This window comes from Thalassophryne amazonica, chromosome 11 (genome assembly GCF_902500255.1).
Source record: "Thalassophryne amazonica chromosome 11, fThaAma1.1, whole genome shotgun sequence".
Lineage (NCBI taxonomy): Eukaryota > Metazoa > Chordata > Actinopteri > Batrachoidiformes > Batrachoididae > Thalassophryne > Thalassophryne amazonica.
In genome coordinates, this window is record NC_047113.1 from 20,400,042 (window position 1) to 20,421,654 (window position 21,613).

Sequence of the window (21,613 nt, forward strand, 5' to 3'; positions counted from 1 at the left end):
ATTTTTAGAAGGAATAGTTTGTGCCATGTGTCATCCTTTGTCATCATGTTACAGGGTAACATATGTCACATGTCATAGAATCTAATGGACATCAACATTGTTTGACATTTCCTTTGGAGACCAAAGATTCAGCACAGTCAAAACTTTTCCATTTATTAATCATAGTTCAACCAATAATTTGCACCACTTTTTACCAACATTGTTGCAACTTTAACTTTTGACCCCTATATAAACTGAAACCTTTGTCACCATTTTTGCTGTCTTACCCCATAACTCCATAACATTTAAATCAAATCAAATCAATTTGATTTATATAGCGCCAAATCACAACAAACAGTTGCCCCAAGGCGCTTTATATTGTAAGGCAAAAGCCATACAATAATTACAGGAAAACCCCAACGGTCAAAACGACCCCCCTATGAGCAAGCACTTGGCGACAGTGGGAAGTTAAACTCCCTTTTAACAGGAAGAAACCTCCAGCAGAACGAGGCTCAGGGAGGGGCAGTCTTCTGCTGGGACTGGTTGGGGCTGAGGGGAGAGAATCAGGAAAAAGACATGCTGTGGAAGAGAGCAGAGATCAATCACCAATGATTAAAAGCAGAGTGGTGCATACAGAGCAAAAAGAGGTGAATAAAAAGAAACAGTGCATCATGGGAAACCCCCCAGCAGTCTAAGTCTATAGCAGCATAACTAAGGGATGGTTCAGGGTCACCTGATCCAACCCTAACTATAAAGTTTTTCAAAAAGGAAAGTTTTAAGCTTAATCTTAAAAGTAGAGAGGATGTCTGTCTCCCTAATCCGAATTGGGAGCTGGTTCCACAGGAGAGGAGCCTGAAAGCTGAAGGCTCTGCCTCCCATTCTACTCTTACAAACCCTAGGAACTACAAGTAAGCCTGCAGTCTGAGAGCGAAGCGCTCTATTGGGGTGATATGGTACTATGAGGTCCCTAAGATAAGATGGGGCCTGATTATTCAAAACCTTATAAGTAAGAAGAAGAATTTTAAATTCTATTCTGGAATTAACAGGGAGCCAATGAAGAGAAGCCAATATGGGTGAAATATGCTCTCTCCTTCTAGTCCCCGTCAGTACTCTAGCTGCAGCATTTTGAATTAACTGAAGGCTTTTCAGGGAACTTTTAGGACAACCTGATAATAATGAATTACAATAGTCCAGCCTAGAAGAAATAAATGCATGAATTAGCTTTTCAGCATCACTCTGAGACAAGACCTTTCTAATTTTAGAGATATTGCACAAATGCAAAAAAGCAGTCCTACATATTTGCTTAATATGCGCATTGAAGGACATATCCTGATCAAAAATGACTCCCAAGATTTCTCACAGTGTTACTGGAGGTCAGGGTAATGCCATCCAGAGTAAGGATCTGGTTAGACACCATGTTTCTAAGATTTGTGGGGCCAAGTACAATAATTTCAGTTTTATCTGAATTTAAAAGCAGGAAATTAGAGGTCATCCATGTCTTTATGTCTGAAAGACATTCCTGCAGTTTAACTAATTGGTGTTTGTCCTCTGGCTTCATGGATAGATAAAGCTGGGTATCATCTGCGTAACAATGAAAATTTAAGCAATGCTTTCTAATAATACTGCCTAAGGGAAGCATGTATAAAGTGAATAAAATCAGTCCTAGCACAGAACCTTGTGGAACTCCAGAATTAACCTTAGTCCGTGAAGAAGACTCCCCATTTACATGAACAAATTGTAATCTATTAGATAAATATGATTCAAACCACTGCAGCACAGTGCCTTTAATACCTATGGCATTTATTTAGTCACTGATAGTCCAAACGATACCTTTTTGGAATCTTTATGATCAGACAAATAATACAATAACATGCTTTTGGAGGGTGGTATGCATTTTCAGAGGCCCGACGTTCATACCTAGTCGCCCAAAATGACAGATATTCGCCCAAGTTAGACGAGGGCGAATATCTGTCATTGCGGGCGACGGCATGGACGGAGGGACTCAGAAATTGTGTACCACCCTCCAAAAGCATGTTATTTGCATTATTATCACTTACTGAGATACACAACACGTAATGCGTACATAAAAAGTTGGCTCACTTTAACTTTTGTCATGTCGGCTGGTGAGCGCTGCTCTCCAAATTCGGCAGTGCGCCCTCATCAAGCTGGCTGCTGTTCATTGTCGTACTGTCCATGAGAAAATCATCCGGAATATCCACACACTTCTTGCCTTTTTATCTTTTCCTCTGCAGATAGTTTTGGTTTTTTTTCCCCCTCTGCGGAAAGTTCTTGTGCTGCACACTATGACATCATTTGTTTACGTACAGCGGACGGGTATAGCCAGGTAGCGTCGACGTAAATCTACAATACCGACCTAGCAACGTCTCGGTAAAATAAGTTTGGCATGTGACAGTCATAGAAATGTAATCTGTTAAATTATGTTGATTAATGATGCTTGATATTGCAAGATTGTATTGTAAAAAAGGGGCAGAATATATGACTTGTTCTTCCAATCTGCTCCTTTTCATTCAATGGTTTGTAATGTTTTATTTCTGCTTTTCTGTTTTTTTTCCCTTAAATGAATGAAATAAATATTAAATAAAAAATATAAAAATAATGTGGTGTAGTTTTCAATATGATTTGAGTATTTTTTAATTTTGACCGCTGTGTAATTCTTCAACTGACCTCTACTTGGCCGGTGATTGAAAATTCAAGTGGCCAGTCTATTTATTTATTTTCAAAGAGTAATGTCTAAGGAGTATTTGTGGCAAATTTGGTGCTTGCATCGCCATTTGAAGGATTGTTTCAGTATCAGATGCACTATGTCAGAAACTACAAGGAGACAACTGAGGGAAGATACCCATGCTAACTCTGACATTTGCCTTCTGTGGTAACGACTGTTGAAACTGTATAGTGCAAATTTTGTGTGTTACACCACCAGTTATAAGGCTCCAAGATGGAGTGAAACAATAATTTCCTTAGAGGTAAAATTTCAGCTACAGTTTACTAGAAGGCACATGGGAAACTCAAGCCTCAGTATCATCATTTTCTTGTATGAAAGTCCTGTGTTCTGTCTCCATGTTTCGTGAAGATATGGTATATATGGCATTATGTTGTCCCGTCTCCAACCCAAATAATAAAAAGTTCTTGACTCTATTTTTGTGTGTGTATTTGTCAAAATGTAATGTTTTCTGTTCACGGTCAGTTCTAAAGTTCTCACCAAGTTTGTAGAAATTGCAAAAAAAGTCATCCTGTTAACCAGCAGATATTGATGTAAGTAAAAACATAATCTTGATAACGATCCCTCTCACCTAGGACAACTTTTTGTCACCCTCCCCTCTGGCAGATGGCTGAGGTCCATCAGGACTAAAACCTCAAGACACAAAAAACAGCTTCTTTCCATCTGCAGCTACCCTGCACCCCTACTTCCACAAAGTACAGATTGGTCATCCCTGCACTGAAAGATACTGTACGCCTGTACATCAATCACATGCTTTTGCGCAGTCCCATCCCACTACGTTATATTTATTTAACATAGTGTCTGTGAAAAGTGCAATATAAATAAAATGTACTTACTTTTATTTGACAGTGAACATCATTTTGCCTAACTCTTTTACTTGTTACAGAAGTTTGGTTTTTTTTTTCCTTTTTGTTCTTTATGCACCAATAACACCAGACCAAATTCCTTGTATGTGAGAACTTACTTGGCAATAAATTCAATTCTGATTCTGATTGTAATTAAGAGATCAGCTGAACATTTGCTCTACCACTCATTTTGAAAATGTACACAACTGAAACTTTTCACAGCTATTTGTGCTTATTACTGAGAAATGTAAATTGAATATCCTTTAATCGTAAAAAGGATGTCTTGATGCTTAGAGGCACTATGGCTTAGCTGGTCAAGGCACAGATCTCATGAAAAGGGGCGGTACGGTGTCGCAGTGGTTAGTACTGTTCACATTTTAAATTTACAGAAAGTCCTAGGTTCTCTTCTCCCTTGGTCCTTTCTGTGTAGAGTTTGCATATTCTCCTCGTGTTTGTGTAGGTTCTCTCTGGGTGCTCTGGATCCCTCCTACTTCCAATGACCTGCAGGTTAGGTGAAATGGAGACTTTTAATTGACTATGAGTGTGAACGGGTTTGTCATATGTCGCCCGGTGAGATCGGCGTCCTGTCCAGGGTGGACCATGCCGCTCGCCCTGTGACTGCTGGAGGTGACTCCTTGATTGGTGTAAACGGGTATAGAAAATTAATGTCTTGATGCATGGATTTCTGTTTATCCCTTTTTCACTTGGGGTTTCCACAGCAGATCCAAATGGATGGATGCATATGTTGATTTGGAAAAAATTTTACACCAGATGCCCTTCCTGACGCAACTCCACATTGCATGGAGAATGGGCAGGTGTGGTTTTGCACAGGGAACCTTCTGTTCTAGACGTGTACTAACTGCTTATCCACCATGCTGCTGCAATGTTGGAAAATTAAATTGGCTAAAATACAATGCAGTGACTCCAAACAGCCAATAATTTAAAAGGCTGCTCACCCTCAGTCCTGCCTAATTTAATTTGTATTGTTGTCAAACTTTGCAAAAACGTAGATTGTAATCACATTAATTATTCATATTACCATTACCACCTACTATCAGATATCTAGGCATACACAGGCTCAGGGTGAGAAGGTTGAACATTCGGGAGAGACCTTCTACTAGAGCTGGTGCTTCTTTGCATCTTAAGGACCCATCTCAGGTGGTTTGGGCATCTGGTGAGATCATGTTTTCCATTTGTCTCCGTAGGGAGGTCCTCCAGGCATGTCCAACTGGGAGGCCCCGGGGAAAGATGGAGGGATTATATTTCTCAGGTAGTTTGGGAATGCCTCAAGTTACCCCAGAAGTGTTAGACAATTTGGTCAAGGATAGGAAAGTGGGATGAGCTTCTTGGTCTGGTGCCACCATAACCTGGGCCCAGATGAGTAGCAGAATATGAATGAATGAACTGCCAGTATTCCCAAAATAATATGTTATCTTGTAAATACTGGGAAATTATATGTTTCTGAGTTTTTTTAACATGTTTTTCAGTCATGCAAAATGTATAAATACACCCTCACAACAATATTTACTATGTATCTGAGAGATGAAATGACATGCAGAGGTCCACAACCAGTGGGTTACGTTCTACACAACTACAGATGTGTGGAAAAAAAATATATTAAGTGTTTAAAATATGGGAGACGGGGAGACTTCTTTTTTAAAGATAAGCCTCACAAGTAAAATTTTGGCAGAAAATTGAAGTTAAAATTGAATCCTGCATATTACAATCAAACTAGAAGGAAATGAAAGCGCATTTATGGAATCTTTGCCATAACATGTAGAGAAAATAACATGGAAATCACAAGGCGGCATATAAAAATTATGCTGATTCTGCTTAAACATTTTACTTTCTCAATTCAAGGCATGCTTTTCCACCAAATTCACTGAAATCCATTTATCTTTTTATGATTTTTTTGTTTTATGTATCTAATAAATAAACAACAGTGACACAAAATTAACTCTTTGGCATAGGTGACAACCCTCCAAAATACAATTAACCTAATAGAGATTATGACAAGCAAATTTGCTTGATGTGATATGAAAAAAAAAATCTTTCATCACTTTGGTAAATTTTCTTAACATATGCAGCCTTTACAAATTGCACTGGATTAAACTGCAGTTTTAAATTTTTATTTTTGCATTTATTAACTTAATATGACACATTACATACCTTTTTGCTATTGCGGAACCAACGTGCTCAGACAATGTTTTGAAAGCTGTTTTTAGGGTTGTTCCGATGCTAGCCAGCTAGCTTTATCGCTCTGTAGTTTTCCTGTTGATGTGTCTGTGCTTGATGAATTGTGGAGAAAATAAGAGATGTGGTCCTTTTTTGCCAGGGATCCCGTCAAAGACTTTGGATATGAAATTCTACCAGAAACCCAAGAAAAATCTGGAATATGGACTCTTCACAGAGGGAAGCGAAAGGTAAAAGTCGCCGCCCGGGAAACAGCTAGCTTAGCTAATGCTTCGTTACCGAGGCCTCTGGTTAACCAGCTAATGTTTACTTCTGCTCACTGATTTATCCAGAAAACTCGACGTTCTGTCGTGTTACTGATTTATTAATGATGGCAGTGTCGTTCTTATCTGCCTCACCAATTCAGTGTCAGCCAGTATTGGGCCGTTTTATTCAGTGAATGCTCTGCTTTGTTTATCCTGGAGACACGTATTTCTCGCCACGTCACCTGTATGCGGAGTCGTTTTTAAAATGGCATTATTACATTAAGTTAGCGATGGTTTAGCTTTTATTGTTGATATTGACTGGTTTTACACTCGTGACTGCCCTGTCAGTTATTGTTAAGCAGTTAAATCTGGGCTGTCAGTTGCAAAATGCCAATTTCCCCTTGTCGTTAATGATGTACCCCTACTTGTTAAGACCCAGAATACTTTAACATCTCCACTTGGGGTGGGAACTCTCCCCTGACCTCAAGGGGGCAATCCACCCTTTTCCTACAGAGAAACATGGTCTCAGACTTGGAGGTCCTTCTGACACTGTACCACAACCTCATGGTGAAGAAAGTGCTGAAATGCGAGGCTCTGGATTTACCAGTCAGTTTATGCTTCTATCCTCACCTACAGTCATGAGATTTGGGTAATTACTGACAGGGCAAGGTCCTGGAATAAGTGGCAGAAATGGGGTTCCTCTGTCTGGTATCTGGGCTTACACTGACTTGGAGTAGAGCCACTGCTTCTTCATCTAAAGCAGCCAGCTATAATGGTTCGGGCATCTGAGGAGGATGCCCCTTCTCCCTAGAGTTGGGGCATTCATCCTAGGGGTGTTGGGATGTAGTCTGATATTTTTTTTTCTTGGAATGTGGTTCTCAAATGGGTCAGTTAGGACCACCAAACCTACACGTTTCTAGTCATTTTACAGTGGCTAGAGTACCAACTGTGCCAACCTTGTCAGTTGATTCATGCAAGTTTTAATGGTGGGAGAAAACCCACATAGACACAGCAAGCAAGTAAACTCTACACAAAATGGAACTGGGTTTGGTGCAACAAAACACACGTCCTTCTTGTGTAGGGCAAGGGTGCTAAAGCAATGACATTATTGCTGTGACGTATTCCTTATATTGTTACCTCTCCACAGGCCAATGGAGAACCCGTGTCTGTATTTGTCTACGAGGTGGCTCAGGGAACAGAAGAGCAGACCCAGTTAGCCAAAGCTGCTTTCAAGCGAATGAAGACTCTGCGTCATCCCAATATTCTGGCTTATGTCGACGGATTGGAGGTGTGTGTGTGCTTTTATAAGTGTTGTTATTAGCTTTAGTCTTAATCTAGGAAAATGTTAGTCAATTTGTTGGACATGTTGTAAACTAGTTATTACTCTTCTGTAGTTAGTCGGCTTTATTGTCAATTCTTCACATGTACGAGGTCTATTAGAAAAGTATCCGACCTTATTTTTTTCAAAAACCATATGGATTTGAATCACGTGTGATTACATCAGACATGCTTGAACCCTCGTGGGCATGTGAGAGTTTTTTCACGCCTGTCGTTTACGTCATTCGCCTATGGGCAGTCTTTGAGTGAGGAGTGGCCCACCCTCTCGTCATTTTTTTCATTGTTTAGAAATGGCTCAGAGACTGCTGCTTTGTTTGATCAAAATTTTTTCAAAAACTGTAAGGCACAACTGAGTGGACACCATTCGATAAATTCAGCTGGTTTTTGGTAAAAAATTTTAACGGCTGATGAGAGATTTTGGTCTGTAAGTCAATCAATCAATCAATTTTATTTATATAGCGCCAAATCACAACAAACAGTTGCCCCAAGGTGCTTTATATTGTAAGGCAAGGCCATACAATAATTACGTAAAAACCCCAACGGTCAAAACGACCCCCTGTGAGCAAGCACTTGGTGACAGTGGGAAGGAAAAACTCCCTTTTAACAGGAAGAAACCTCCAGCAGAACCAGGCTCAGGGAGGGGCAGTCGTCTGCTGGGACTGGTTGGGGCTGAGGGAGAGAACCAGGAAAAAGACATGCTCTGGAGGGGAGCAGAGATCAATCACTAATGATTAAATGCAAAGTGGTGCATACAGAGCAAAAAGAGAAAGAAACACTCAGTGCATCATGGGAACCCCCCAGCAGTCTAAGTCTATAGCAGCATAACTAAGGGATGGTTCAGGGTCACCTGATCCAGCCCTAACTATAAGCTTTAGCAAAAAGGAAAGTTTTAAGCCTAATCTTAAAAGTAGAGAGGGTGTCTGTCTCCCTGATCCGAATTGGGAGCTGGTTCCACAGGAGAGGAGCCTGAAAGCTGAAGGCTCTGCCTCCCATTCTACTCTTGCAAACCCTAGGAACTACAAGTAAGCCTGCAGTCTGAGAGCGAAGTGCTCTATTGGGGTGATATGGTACTATGAGGTCCCTAAGATAAGATGGGACCTGATTATTCAAAACCTTATAAGTAAGAAGAAGAATTTTAAATTCTATTCTAGAATTAACAGGAAGCCAATGAAGAGAGGCCAATATGGGAGAGATATGCTCTCGCAAAGTGTCGCTTTAAGGACGGCCCACGGTGCCTTACGGCGATCTGCGCTCCGAGGCAGCGGCGTCTCGCTGTTTCAAGCTGAAAACTTCCACATTTCAGGCTCTGTTCACCCAGGTCGTCGTCAGAGAACAGAGAAGTTTCAGAAGAGGTCGGCATGAGGAGTTTATGCGGACATTCCACTGTTAAAGGAGATTTTGTAATGAAAGAACGTGCGGGCAGATTCGCATGTCGGGCCGGACCCGACCGCGGGGGGTTGCGACAGGGAAAACACTTCCATTGGAAACCTTAACGGACAAGTTGGAACATGCCCAGCTGTTAAACAATTTCTCAGATACTCACTTGTTGAAAGCCATCAAAAGCCGCCTGAATTTTACAAATGGTTTTCAATACGGAGGTGTTTTTCCTGTCGCGGCGCAGACGGATTTGCGGTGTCGTGACGGAACCGACTCAGCGAATTTGCCCACACGTTCTTTCATTACAAAATCTCCTTTAACAGTGGAATGTCCGCATAAACTCCTCATGCCGACTTTTTCTGAAACTTCTCTGTTCTCTGATGATGACCTGGGTGAACAGAGCCTTAAATTATGATGTTTTCAGCTCGAAACAGCCAGACGGACGCCACCTCCAACCGTGCCGCGCCGATCCGCTTTGTGAGCTGTCCTTAAAGCGAAAGAAACTCCGCAATCTCTCATCAGCCGTTAAACTTTTCACCGAGAACAAGCTGAATTTCTCGAATAGTGTCCACTCAGATATCCCTCACAGGTCCTGAAAAAATTTTGATAAAGCAACGCGCGCCGTCTCCAGCAGCATCTCAGACAAAAGATTTCAGCCGAGAGGGCTGGACCAGTGCTCACTCAAAGCCTGCCCACAGGCGGATGACGTCACCGACACGTGTGAAAAAACTCACGCATGCGCACGAGGGTTCAAGCATGTCTGGTGTAATCCCACGTGATTCAAATCCATATAGTTTTTTTTTTTTTTTTTTATAAAACTGCCGGTTAGTTTTCTAATAAACCTCGTACTAGGCATACAAGGAATCGAAATTTCGTTTCTCACCTTCCCTCGGTGATGACAGGATAGACATTTTGACAATAAGGACAAGTATTTGCCAATTGATTACAGAGTTAGAGATTGGCTTCTTATCAGGGCTATTATGTTTTCTGCATGTTTATGTTAAGATGGAGGTGAGTGTCAGTATCCAAGTGTGGCAGATTTAGTGGCGTTTAGTAGGGCTGCAACAAACCATTATTTGGATCATCGATGAATCTGATGGGGTTTCGACACGATTAATCGGATTAGCGGGGAATTTTTTAAAATGTGCCAGGGAAACAATTTTTCTCTCCTTCCATCACTTTATTTAACAACAGAACATTATTTGAAAACTTAAAATACTTGAAAATCAGCAAATCGTCAAATGTCTCTTGGCTGTTGAAATATAAAATAATAAAGAATAAAACAGTTTATAATAAAGAACAAAAATAATTATTTCAAATGACATTGCTTTATCAAAGTGCTGAGTTGCCATAAAACAACATTGAAACATATAAATGTTATAAAATATATGGTGAAGAAAAAGAGGTATTTTTGTTGCTGCAAATGAGCAATTAGCATAACCAGTTAACCATAAAACCTAAATCAAAAACTGTAGCCTGACTCATTATATGTGCAACATTCTCTGTATAACTTGTAAACTATGTGGTCATTTCACAATGACACGTGACTCATGTCTCTTTCTCTAAAATTGTATTGTAGCATTATTAGTTATTATTACTATTATTATTGTTGCTATTATTATTAATATATAAATTAAAATATTATCATTTGTAATACATATGACTCTTTTACGACAACAAACACCGAGCCATTAATTATTATACAGAAAACAAATGCACAAAGATGCTGAAATGCCAGTGCTAACTTTAACATTGAAAACGCCATAGACATGCTAACGCGTTAGCATCGGCATTAGCATAAAATACCTCTATCAACTGTTTCAGAAGACCTAACTGGTCAGTTTAACATAAAAACGGTAAATATTTCTCACAGACATATGTTCTTTAGGGTTTTAGTGGAGAAAAATTAAGATAAAGTGAAATAAAACAAATGAAACCAATGAAGCAGCAGCTCGAAGCACTGCTTCATTGGTTCAAGATTCAAAGCAAAGCTCACTTGATTATATGGAAGAAACGAAACATTTGTATTAAAACAAAGTTATTTAGCAACTAATCGATGACTAAATTAGTTGACAACTATTTTAATAATCAATTTTAATCGATTAACTTGATTAGTTGTTTCAGCTCTAGTGTTTAGGATTCATCCCTTGATGTTTATCTGCTCCGGGTGCGTTTCTCAGCACGAAACACACCGATGTTGTGCTTTGTCCCACTAACAATAACCAAAATAAGTGAACCTCACCAGGCCATTGAAAATAGAAACCTTTTCAAGAATAAAAAAAAATAGCAGTATTAACCAGTTGCCATTATTTTAAAATACTGATTCTGTACCAGGACATAAAAAAAACAAAACGAAAGTTTCTGGTTTCGTTTTCGTTCTTAGCAAAATACCAGAAGATTCTGGTTTTCGTTCCACGAACCGGTTCAAAGCCTTGGTTTCATCACAAAAGATTGACTGTCACTTATATACTACGTACTAGTAACTAGTGTGGCAGCTATCATTTTGTGAGCTTGATCACAGATTTATAGTTAATAGTACAGTGTGACCACATATATGTATGTGAAACAAAAAGCAAAAACTTGTAGTTGTAGTAATTGGTGACTGCTCATGTTAAACTGTTAAAAACCAATAGATAATCTTGCTTGTGGTTGTTTTTACAGACTGAGAAGAGTCTTTATGTAGTTACTGAACAGGTGACACCCCTGGTTGTTCACCTGAAAGCCAAGGCAGAGAAAGGCGGTGCTGGAGAACTGGAGATCTCATGGGGACTTCACCAGATAGTGGTAACAGCAGGATTAGAATACATCAGTTGATGCACACGGTTTTGGTAGAAATACATCTTTTTTTTTTCATATGTCCTTTTAAAACCTTGTATCTCTTGTAGCAATTTTACCTACATCTGTTGTTTGACTCTGCCCACAGAAAGCCCTGAGTTTCCTGATTAATGACTGCCATTTGCTCCATAATAATTTGGGTGTATGGGCTGTATTTGTGGATCGAGCTGGAGAGTGGAAGCTTGGGGGACTTGATCATGTGACCCCGGAGCAAGGTGATTCAACCGGCATCTCTCTGCCTGCCCCTAAAGATGTTTACCCAGAGATGGAGAAATATGACCCACCAGAGATGCCCAACAGCAGCAGTGGAGAGAAATGGTGAGAGGAGGGTAGAAAAGGTGTGTGTGCATATGAGAAGGTTTAGTGTTCTACCCAAGGCTCGTTTGACGCTGGGCATCAGACTCACTAGCCCTAGTGTTAATGGACAACTTCACTACGTTAGCAATAGCAGTCCTTTTAAATATCCTTCATTAATGTTTGAATATGTGTTCATGTTTACTGTAGGTCAGGGAGGTGTGGCGCCTAGGCTGCCTGATCTGGGAAGTGTTCAAACGGGCCACTCCCTCGCACCTCTTCCCTTCGGTCTCTTGGAAAGGTAAATCATCTGAGCAGGTTTTTTTTTTTTTTTTTTTTTTTTTTTTGCTGTTGTTGATTTATTTTTAGTTAGTCTTCCATTGCTTTTATTTCAGTAGTGTATTTCCTTGTAGGTAGAGTATTCAAAAAGGTATCTAGTAGTGTGCTAATATTGGTGACACTCATGGAAAATCTATTTATCCTCCAGTTGGGACATATTGATTTGTAAGATTTGTAAGTTGCTGTATTTGTGAAAGATGTAGCACTTTTTCATACTAGTAAAATATTGCTCGAAATGAGTTTTCTCACCTTATTTCAACAAATCTCAAGTAGCCTAAATTTTCACTTGCTCAATTGGCAGCTTTTGTTAGTGAAAACAAGTTGTTTTAATTTTAGTTTGAAACAAGTACACAGAACTCAGTTTAGAAATATTTGGCAACAGAATGTTAGTGCGCTCCTCTGTTATTCAAATATTTTGATTTTAGCTTACTCAGTTTCCTTTTTCACTTCATCTCTAGGGCTTTTTTGCAGCTCACGGTCATTTTACAGTAGTGTTCTTTGTGTGCACAGGTCCCAAAAGCTCTGGTCCCCCACTACTGTGAGCTTGTGGGGGCCAACCCCCGGGCTCGACCCAACCCAGCACGCTTTCTCCAGAACTGTCGAGCACCAGGGGGCTTTCTTAGCAACAGCTTTGTGGAGAGCAACCTTTTCCTGGAAGAGATACAGGTCTCAAAAATACAATAAACATCTAATCATATTTAAAATGAGTGTTTTACTTACTGTTGTGTGTGTATTTTTGGGATTCATATGTTGTTATGGTACAGACATACTGGCGACTGCCATGAAAGGTCAGGAGATAAAATATAACAAAGTTTTCTTGGCCAGGTTTTAAACTTGTTGTGAAGACATGTTCTGCATCCTGAACCCTGAAAAAGTTCAAGGCATATTCAGTGACTTGGAAATGTTCATGTATCCATCCCCTAACTTGTCTGAAGAAAACTGGCAGTTAAACTGATTATTTACAGGTATTATACCAAAGGGGCTGATTACTTATGCAACCCATCATCTTGGCTTTTATATTTTTAATTAATTTATATCAAGTTGTAGAGATTTACTTTCAGTTTGAGTCTAAGGAAGATAATTTTAGAAATTTTTGTATTGAGGAGCCTCGTTTACTTTTTGTATTTGAAATGTCATAAACAAATTAAAATGCGTGAAATACCAAGGGGCTGAATACTTGTGCAAACCACTGTATACCTCCGGAACAACCAAGAAAATGCAAGAAGCAGCTTCTTTTAGCTGCCTCTGTCTACAGCCACCTCATACAGTGCCCTCTAAAAGTATTGGAACATTCGGTATTTCACACATTTTAATTTGTTTGTGTAATTTCAAATCCAAAAAATATAAAAATCTAAAATGATCTTCCTTTAACTCAAACTAAAAGCAAATCTCTATAACTTCATATAAATTAATTAAAATATAAAAGCCAAAATGATGGGTTGCATAAGTAATGGGCCCCTTTGGTATAATACCTGCAAATAATCAGTTTTATTGCCAGTTTTCTACAGTGAAGTCAGGGGATGGATACATGAACATTTCCAAGTCACTGAATATGTCTTGAACTTTATTTACATCAGTTATTAAGAAATACAAACAGTATGGCACTATATGGTAAATCTGTGGAGTAGAGAGTTCTCAAAAACTGAGTGACTGTGTAAGAAGGAGAAGCGTGAGGAAAGCCACCAAGACACCCAGAAGAAATGATAGACTTCTTTGGCTGTGATTGGAGAGATTGTGCATAGTGCATGTTTTGCATTTTGTATCCCCAGTTATACAGCTTCATGATGAAGTGGTATAGATGAGGATTTTCTTAAAAACAAAGACTTGAAAGTTTAGCTACACTTTGCCACCACCTACCACCCTGGGATTGACATAATACATTTTTTTTGTCAGCCATGGTACACTGAGGCTGTATTGTAAGTTTCATTTAGTCCCCTTACTTGGTACTGACTAGGTCACAATTAACTACTTCATGGACTATTACTGTTGTCCTAGAAACATTTCTCACAAGGAATTCTTTATATATATATATATATATATATATATATATACCCTTTCAGTGCTTTTCGCCATGAAAAAATGCCCTATGGACACGGGCCTATAAGTGTTTTCAGTTAATTACCATGTTCTTGCAGGCAAAGGTTGCTGAAATGCGCACCAAACTGTGCAGTCGCTCAGCAGAGTCATTGCAGCGTAGAGAACAACTGGTGTTACTTTCACCCATAGCACTTTGAATTTATTTTATTCCAAATGTACATGGAGGTGAAATTAATTTTTACAATAATAGTAGACCCTAAGCCATTTCTCCATAATGACCCTCTGCAGATAAAGGAGCCTGCCGAGAAGCAGCAGTTCTTTCAGGATCTTAGTGACAACCTGGATTCCTTCCCTGAGGATTTCTGTAAACACAAGGTCTTGCCTCAGCTGCTCACTGCCTTTGAGTTTGGCAGTGCAGGCGCTGTTGTTCTCACGCCACTCTTCAAGGTACATTTTTGTCCTTAGTAATTTTCACATCTTATAATCAGCCATAAATACCTGAACATCACCAAGCTTCTCAAACCAGTCAAAAGTAAAACAACAAAAGAACTGTCACAGCGAACAAAGCTATCACTGCATTCTTTGTTCTTGTTTTAATATTAATGTACACACTTGGCCCTAGGCCATATTTGCATCTGTGGATGTACTTAATATAGTCTCTTCATAGGTTGGGAAATTCCTGTCATCAGAAGAATACCAACAGAAAATCATCCCTGTTATCGTGAAGATGTTTTCTTCTACAGACCGAGCTATGAGGATAAGACTGCTGCAGCAGGTACATGTCAAACAGATGTCTGATTTGTCTCTGAATTTCACCAAATGAAGCTCAGGAGTCGGAAAAGCTGGATATCTGAAAGTGTCTCATGGCGAAATGTCACAATCAGGCTACTTGTAGTAAAACACACAAAGTGATTAAAATGCAGTTTGCATCAATTAGTTTTGTTTTTGTTTTGCCTTTACCCAAGGCCAAAATATGGCCAACGGGTATCACAAAGGCCTCGCGGCTGTCTGTCTGTCTGTGCTCAGCATAAGTCCAGTCTTGTTACTGCCAGGATCTTCAAATTCACAGGAAACCTTCTTGGGACACAGACCTTAGACAAGTTCAAAGATGGCTAACCTTGACCAATTTTAAGAAGTCAAAATGTCACATTCTCTTTCCTATTTTTATGGCCATAATGGTCGAGGGTATTTTAGCATTCCATTATATTTTTAATTGGTGTTAAATGCCAGTGTTTTATTTATTTTTAAGAGAAGGTGGGTAAGTCCAGGGTGGCTAAACCATTCTCACATGCATTAAAGAAATGTTATCATCCATGTTGCCTGGGTCGCACATTCCATATACCCATTATTGCAAATGTTTGGCCATCAGGAAGAAAAGAATTTCACCAAACATCAGTTGAAAAGACCTACATCACATTTGTGAAAAAGAAACCAGGATGTTTTGATCTGCTACACATTTACCTAAGAGGAAGACTGGATATCTTTGGTGCAAGGTCTCTTCAGAGGATCCTTGATACTGTTGAAATTACTTGTCAAACTAAGGGTTACTTAAGGAAACTCACCTGAGGTGTATCAACTACATTGCGGGAGAACATCAGCTGCAACATTTTGGCCATGTGGCATGTTCCTCTGCTGATCATATGCAGGTACTTCACTGTTGAACATTTCAGTAGCTGAGGAAGGCCAAAGAAAAGCCCACTTTTCACCTGGCTGTGTTACTTTCAAGAGGTGTGGATGGACCTGTTGTCTTCCTGGGTTGTTGCCAACAAGGATCCAAGGAGATTCCTTAATTTGGTGGCTGTGGTGACAACCAGCATGTGCTCCTGCACCTGACCAGACCTGTTTTGATCTCTTGGTATTCCAGTAATAATTGCCATTTTGCAATCCAGTCTTCCAATTTTTAATTCTCTCTCTTGTGATGTTGTTTGCTATAGGGTTTAGAATAACTGACATGTTGTCAGGATGACATGGCTCCACTGACAAAGTTTACAGTGGGAGATATTGCAGTGGACAAGGAGGAAGGTATTACTATGTGCTTTTTGTGCAACAGTATGAAAACTTTTTTTTTCTTTGTTTCTTTTTTTCTCTGACTTAGATGGAGCAGTTCATACAGTACCTTAATGAGGCAGCGGTCAATTCCCAGATTTTCCTTCATGTTGTTCATGGCTTCACTGACACCAACCCTGCCATCCGAGAACAGACTGTTAAGGTGGATTGCACACTCAAATGCAGTGTGTTCTGTCAACCTGCAGCAGCCATGAGTCATCTCATTTTGTCCCTCTTATCCTCCAGTCTATGTTGCTGCTGGCTCCCAAACTGAACGAAACCAACCTAAACCAGGAGCTGATGCGCCATTTTGCACGGCTGCAGGCCAGAGATGAACAAGGCCCAATCCGGTGCAACACCACCGTCTGCTTGGGCAAGATTGCCTCATACCTTAATGCTGGGGTAAAGTATGCCACAACAAACATGAGGTTACAACAATACATAATTCCTCAACCCACTAATCCAAAATCTGGGTGGACTTTCAGGTCTTCATCACGTCTTCACCCTGTTATGTGTGTCTAGAAACCCTCCCAGATGTCATCGCTCTTTTTCCCTCCACAGTAGCATTAAACGCTTGACATTTTTTGGGGGGGGGGTTACTCTTTCTTTGCCAGATTGCCATGGTCTCAGGTTTGGAGGTGTTGAGCCTCATCCTAGTCACTTCATTCTTAACTGCAAAACATCCCTACTTATGTTCTGCAAACAGTACCAAATTCTTCTCATACACTTCCATGCTGCAATGTACAGATTTTGTTAAAGTGATTGGCTGATGAGTTGAACAACAAAGGAAAATGCCATTTGTGAATTTATACATGCGAAAGACTGCATGTTTCCTGCATGCTGCTTTAAATATGAAACTTTGCACCTTTTCAGTCTTTATTACTGTAAATTATAAAGATTTTTATTTATTTATTTATTTATTTTGTTGGGGGGGGTAGGTTTTAGGGTTCATTCATAACCTATCCTATTTTAAGCTGTTTTTGTGTTGTGTTAAGATATTTTAGAGAACCAATTAATATATAATAACTGTGTGTTATTCCAGCATAGTTGTATCACAAACCATCAAGTGTGTGATACAGCTATGCTGTTTCAATAGCTTTAGTTTTCAACTTGTGCTGTTGTCCTTTTGACTGTAAGAATCTCTTGCCTTTTTTGTACTGTACAACCCCTGGCAAAAATTATGGAATCACCGGCCTCGGAGGATGTTCATTCAGTTGTTTAATTTTGTAGAAAAAAAGCAGATCACAGACATGACACAAAACTAGTCATTTCAAATTGCAACTTTCTGGCTTTAAGAAACACTATAAGAAATCAGGAAAAAAAATTGTGGCAGTCAGTAACAGTTACTTTTTTAGACCAAGCAAAGGGGAAAAAAATATGGAATCACTCAATTCTGAGGAAAAAATTATGGAATCATGAAAAACAAAAGAACGCTCCAACACATCACTAGCATTTTGTTGCACCACCTCTGGCTTTTATAACAGCTTGCAGTCTCTGAGGCATGGACTTAATGAGTGACAAACAGTACTCTTCATCAATCAGGCTCCAACTTTCTCTGATTGCTGCTGCCGGATCAGCTTTGCATGTTGGAGCCTTGTCACGGACTATTTTCTTCAACTTCCACCAAAGATTTTTAATTGGATTAAGATCCGGACTATTTGCAGGCCATGACATTGACCCTATGTGTCTTTTTGCAAGGAATGTTTTCACAGTTTTTGCTCTATGGCAAGATGCATTATCATCTTGAAAAATGATTTCATCATCCCCAAACATCCTTTCAATTGATGGGATAAGAAAAGTGTCCAAAATATCAATGTAAACTTGTGCATTTATTCGTTCCTCATTTGTTTTGTTGTGCATTTTCAATTTTTGAGACATATTGCTTTAAGTTTTCTGTCTTGACGCTTTGATGTCTTCCTTGGTCTACCAGTATGTTTGCCTTTAACAACCTTCCCATGTTGCTTGTATTTGGTCCAGAGTTTAGACACAGCTGACTGTGAACAACCAACATCTTTTGCAACATTGCGTGATGATTTACCCTCTTTTAAGAGTTTGATAATCCTCTCCTTTGTTTCAGTTGACATCTCTGGTGTTGGAGCCATGATTCATGTCAGTCCACTTGGTGCAACAGCTCTCCAAGGTGTGATCACACCTTTTTAGATGCAGACTACCGAGCAAATCAATCAATCAATCAATTTTATTTATATAGCGCCAAATCACAACAAACAGTTGCCCCAAGGCGCTTTATATTGTAAGGCAAGGCCATACAATAATTACGTAAAAACCCCAACGGTCAAAACGACCCCCTGTGAGCAAGCACTTGGCGACAGTGGGAAGGAAAAACTCCCTTTTAACAGGAAGAAACCTCCAGCAGAACCAGGCTCAGGGAGGGGCAGTCTTCTGTTGGGACTGGTTGGGGCTGAGGGAGAGAACCAGGAAAAAGACATGCTGTGGAGGGGAGCAGAGATCAGTCACTAATGATTAAATGCAGAGTGGTGCATACAGAGCAAAAGGAGAAAGAAACACTCAGTGCATCATGGGAACCCCCCAGCAGTCTAAGTCTATAGCAGCATAACTAAGGGATGGTTGAGGGTCACCTGATCCAGCCCTAACTATAAGCTTTAGCAAAAAGGAAAGTTTTAAGCCTAATCTTAAAAGTAGAGAGGGTGTCTGTCTCCCTGATCTGAATTGGGAGCTGGTTCCACAGGAGAGGAGCCTGAAAGCTGAAGGCTCTGCCTCCCATTCTACTCTTACAAACCCTAGAAACTACAAGTAAGCCTGCAGTCTGAGAGCGAAGCGCTCTATTGGGGTGATATGGTACTATGAGGTCCCTAAGATAAGATGGGACCTGATTATTCAAAACCTTATAAGTAAGAAGAAGAATTTTAAATTCTATTCTAGAATTAACAGGAAGCCAATGAAGAGAGGCCAATATGGGTGAGATATGCTCTCTCCTTCTAGTCCCCGTTAGTACTCTAGCTGCAGCATTTTGAATTAACTGAAGGCTTTTCAGGGAACTTTTAGGACAACCTGATAATAATGAATTACAATAGTCCAGCCTAGAGGAAATAAATGCATGAATTAGTTTTTCAGCATCACTCTGAGACAAGACCTTTCTAATTTTAGAGATATTGCGTAAATGCAAAAAAACAGTCCTACATATTTGTTTAATATGCGCATTGAATGACATATCCTGATCAAAAATGACTCCAAGATTTCTCACAGTATTACTAGAGGTCAGGGTAATGCCATCCAGAGTAAGGATCTGGTTAGACACCATGTTTCTAAGATTTGTGGGGCCAAGTACAATAACTTCAGTTTTATCTGAGTTTAAAAGCAGGAAATTAGAGGTCATCCATGTCTTTATGTCTGTAAGACAATCCTGCAGTTTAGTTAATTGGTGTGTGTCCTCTGGCTTCATGGATAGATAAAGCTGGGTATCATCTGTGTAACAATGAAAATTTAAGCAATGCCTTCTAATAATACTGCCTAAGGGAAGCATGTATAAAGTGAATAAAATTGGTCCTAGCACAGAACCTTGTGGAACTCCATAATTAACCTTAGTCTGTGAAGAAGATTCCCCATTTACATGAACAAATTGTAATCTATTACATAAATATGAATCAAACCACCGCAGCGCAGTGCCTTTAATACCTATGGCATGCTCTAATCTCTGTAATAACATTTTATGGTCAACAGTATCAAAAGCAGCACTGAAGTCTAACAGAACAAGCACAGAGATGAGTCCACTGTCTGAGGCCATAAGAAGATCATTTGTAACCTTCACTAATGCTGTTTCTGTACTATGATGAATTCTAAAACCTGACTGAAACTCTTCAAATAGACCATTCCTCTGCAGATGATCAGTTAGCTGTTTTACAACTACCCTTTCAAGAATTTTGAGAGAAAAGGAAGGTTGGAGATTGGCCTATAATTAGCTAAGATAGCTGGGTCAAGTGATGGCTTTTTAAGTAATGGTTTAATTACTGCCACCTTAAAAGCCTGTGGTACATAGCCAACTAATAAAGATAGATTGATCTTATTTAAGATCGAAACATTAAATAATGGTAGGGCTTCCTTGAGCAGCCTGGTAGGAATGGGGTCTAATAAACATGTTGATGGTTTGGATGAAGTAACTAATGAAAATAACTCAGACAGAACAATCGGAGAGAAAGAGTCTAACCAAATACCGGCATCACTGAAAGCAGCCAAAGATAACGATACGTCTTTGGGATGGTTATGAGTAATCTTTTTCTCTAATAGTTAAAATTTTATTAGCAAAGAAAGTCATGAAGTCATTACTAGTTAAAGTTAAAGGAATACTCGGCTCAATAGAGCTCTGACTCTTTGTCAGCCTGGCTACAGTGCTGAAAAGAAACCTGGGGTTGTTCTTATTTTCTTCAATTAGTGATGAGTAGTAAGATGTCCTAGCTTTACGGAGGGCTTTTTTATAGAGCAACAGACTCTTTTTCCAGGCTAAGTGAAGATCTTCTAAATTAGTGAGACGCCATTTCCTCTCCAACTTACGAGTTATCTGCTTTAAGGTGCGAGTTTGTGAGTTATACCACAGAGTCAGGCACTTCTGATTTAAAGCTCACTTTTTCAGAGGATTTGATGCAGGTGTTACTTTTGGGGGTGAAAATTTACAGGGTGATTCCATAATTTATTCCTCAGAATTGAGTGAGTCCATATATTTTTCCCTCTGCTTGGTCTAAAAAAGTAACCGTTACTGACTGCCACAATTTTTTTTCCTGATTTATTATAGTGTTTCTTAAAGCCAGAAAGTTGCCATTTGAAATTACTTTAGTTTTGTGTCATGTCTGTGATCTGCTTTTTTTTCTACAAAATTAAACAACTGAATGAACATCCTCCGAGGCCGGTGATTCCATAATTTTTGTCAGGGGTTGTATTTTCCACTTCTTTCTCTGTCTCACAGTGAATGTCTGTTAATTTCTTTCACTGCCACTTCCTCCTCTCTTGTGTCACCTTATGTTTTTGGACACTCTCTTCAGACTCGACAAAGAGTTCTGGTTTCTGCCTTCTCGCGAGCCACTAAGGACCCATTTCCAGCATCTCGCTCTGCCGGTGTTCTGGGCTTTGCTGCCACACACAACTACTACAGCATAGCAGAGATTGCTGGCCGCATCCTGCCCACTCTCTGTACCATTACTGTTGACCCTGATAAGGGAGTCAGGGACCAGGTAGGTATCTCATGGCAGAATTATGTGATGTGTTTTATGGTCTTTATACTTCTAAATGCATCAGTGGGTGAGTTCAGGGATGTATGACTATGAAGGGCCAGCAGTCTTTCTTTCTATCCTAGCAACTGCTGAAGTAGTTGACTT

The 21,613-nt window shown here is 39.7% G+C and overlaps 1 protein-coding gene across 1 annotated transcript in view; it reads left to right on the forward strand.

Moving 5' to 3' along the window:
* Positions 1-5,784: 5,784 nt before the first annotated feature.
* Positions 5,785-21,613, forward strand: part of scyl1 (SCY1-like, kinase-like 1) — a 45,075-nt gene continuing 29,246 nt past the window's right edge. The window contains 12 exon segments of the mRNA XM_034181879.1: positions 5,785-5,987; positions 7,150-7,290; positions 11,379-11,501; positions 11,641-11,870; positions 12,062-12,101; positions 12,103-12,147; positions 12,696-12,851; positions 14,511-14,669; positions 14,890-14,997; positions 16,318-16,431; positions 16,515-16,670; positions 21,281-21,469. Of these exon segments, the coding sequence (XP_034037770.1) occupies positions 5,880-5,987; positions 7,150-7,290; positions 11,379-11,501; positions 11,641-11,870; positions 12,062-12,101; positions 12,103-12,147; positions 12,696-12,851; positions 14,511-14,669; positions 14,890-14,997; positions 16,318-16,431; positions 16,515-16,670; positions 21,281-21,469 (1,569 nt within the window). The 5' untranslated portion in view covers positions 5,785-5,879.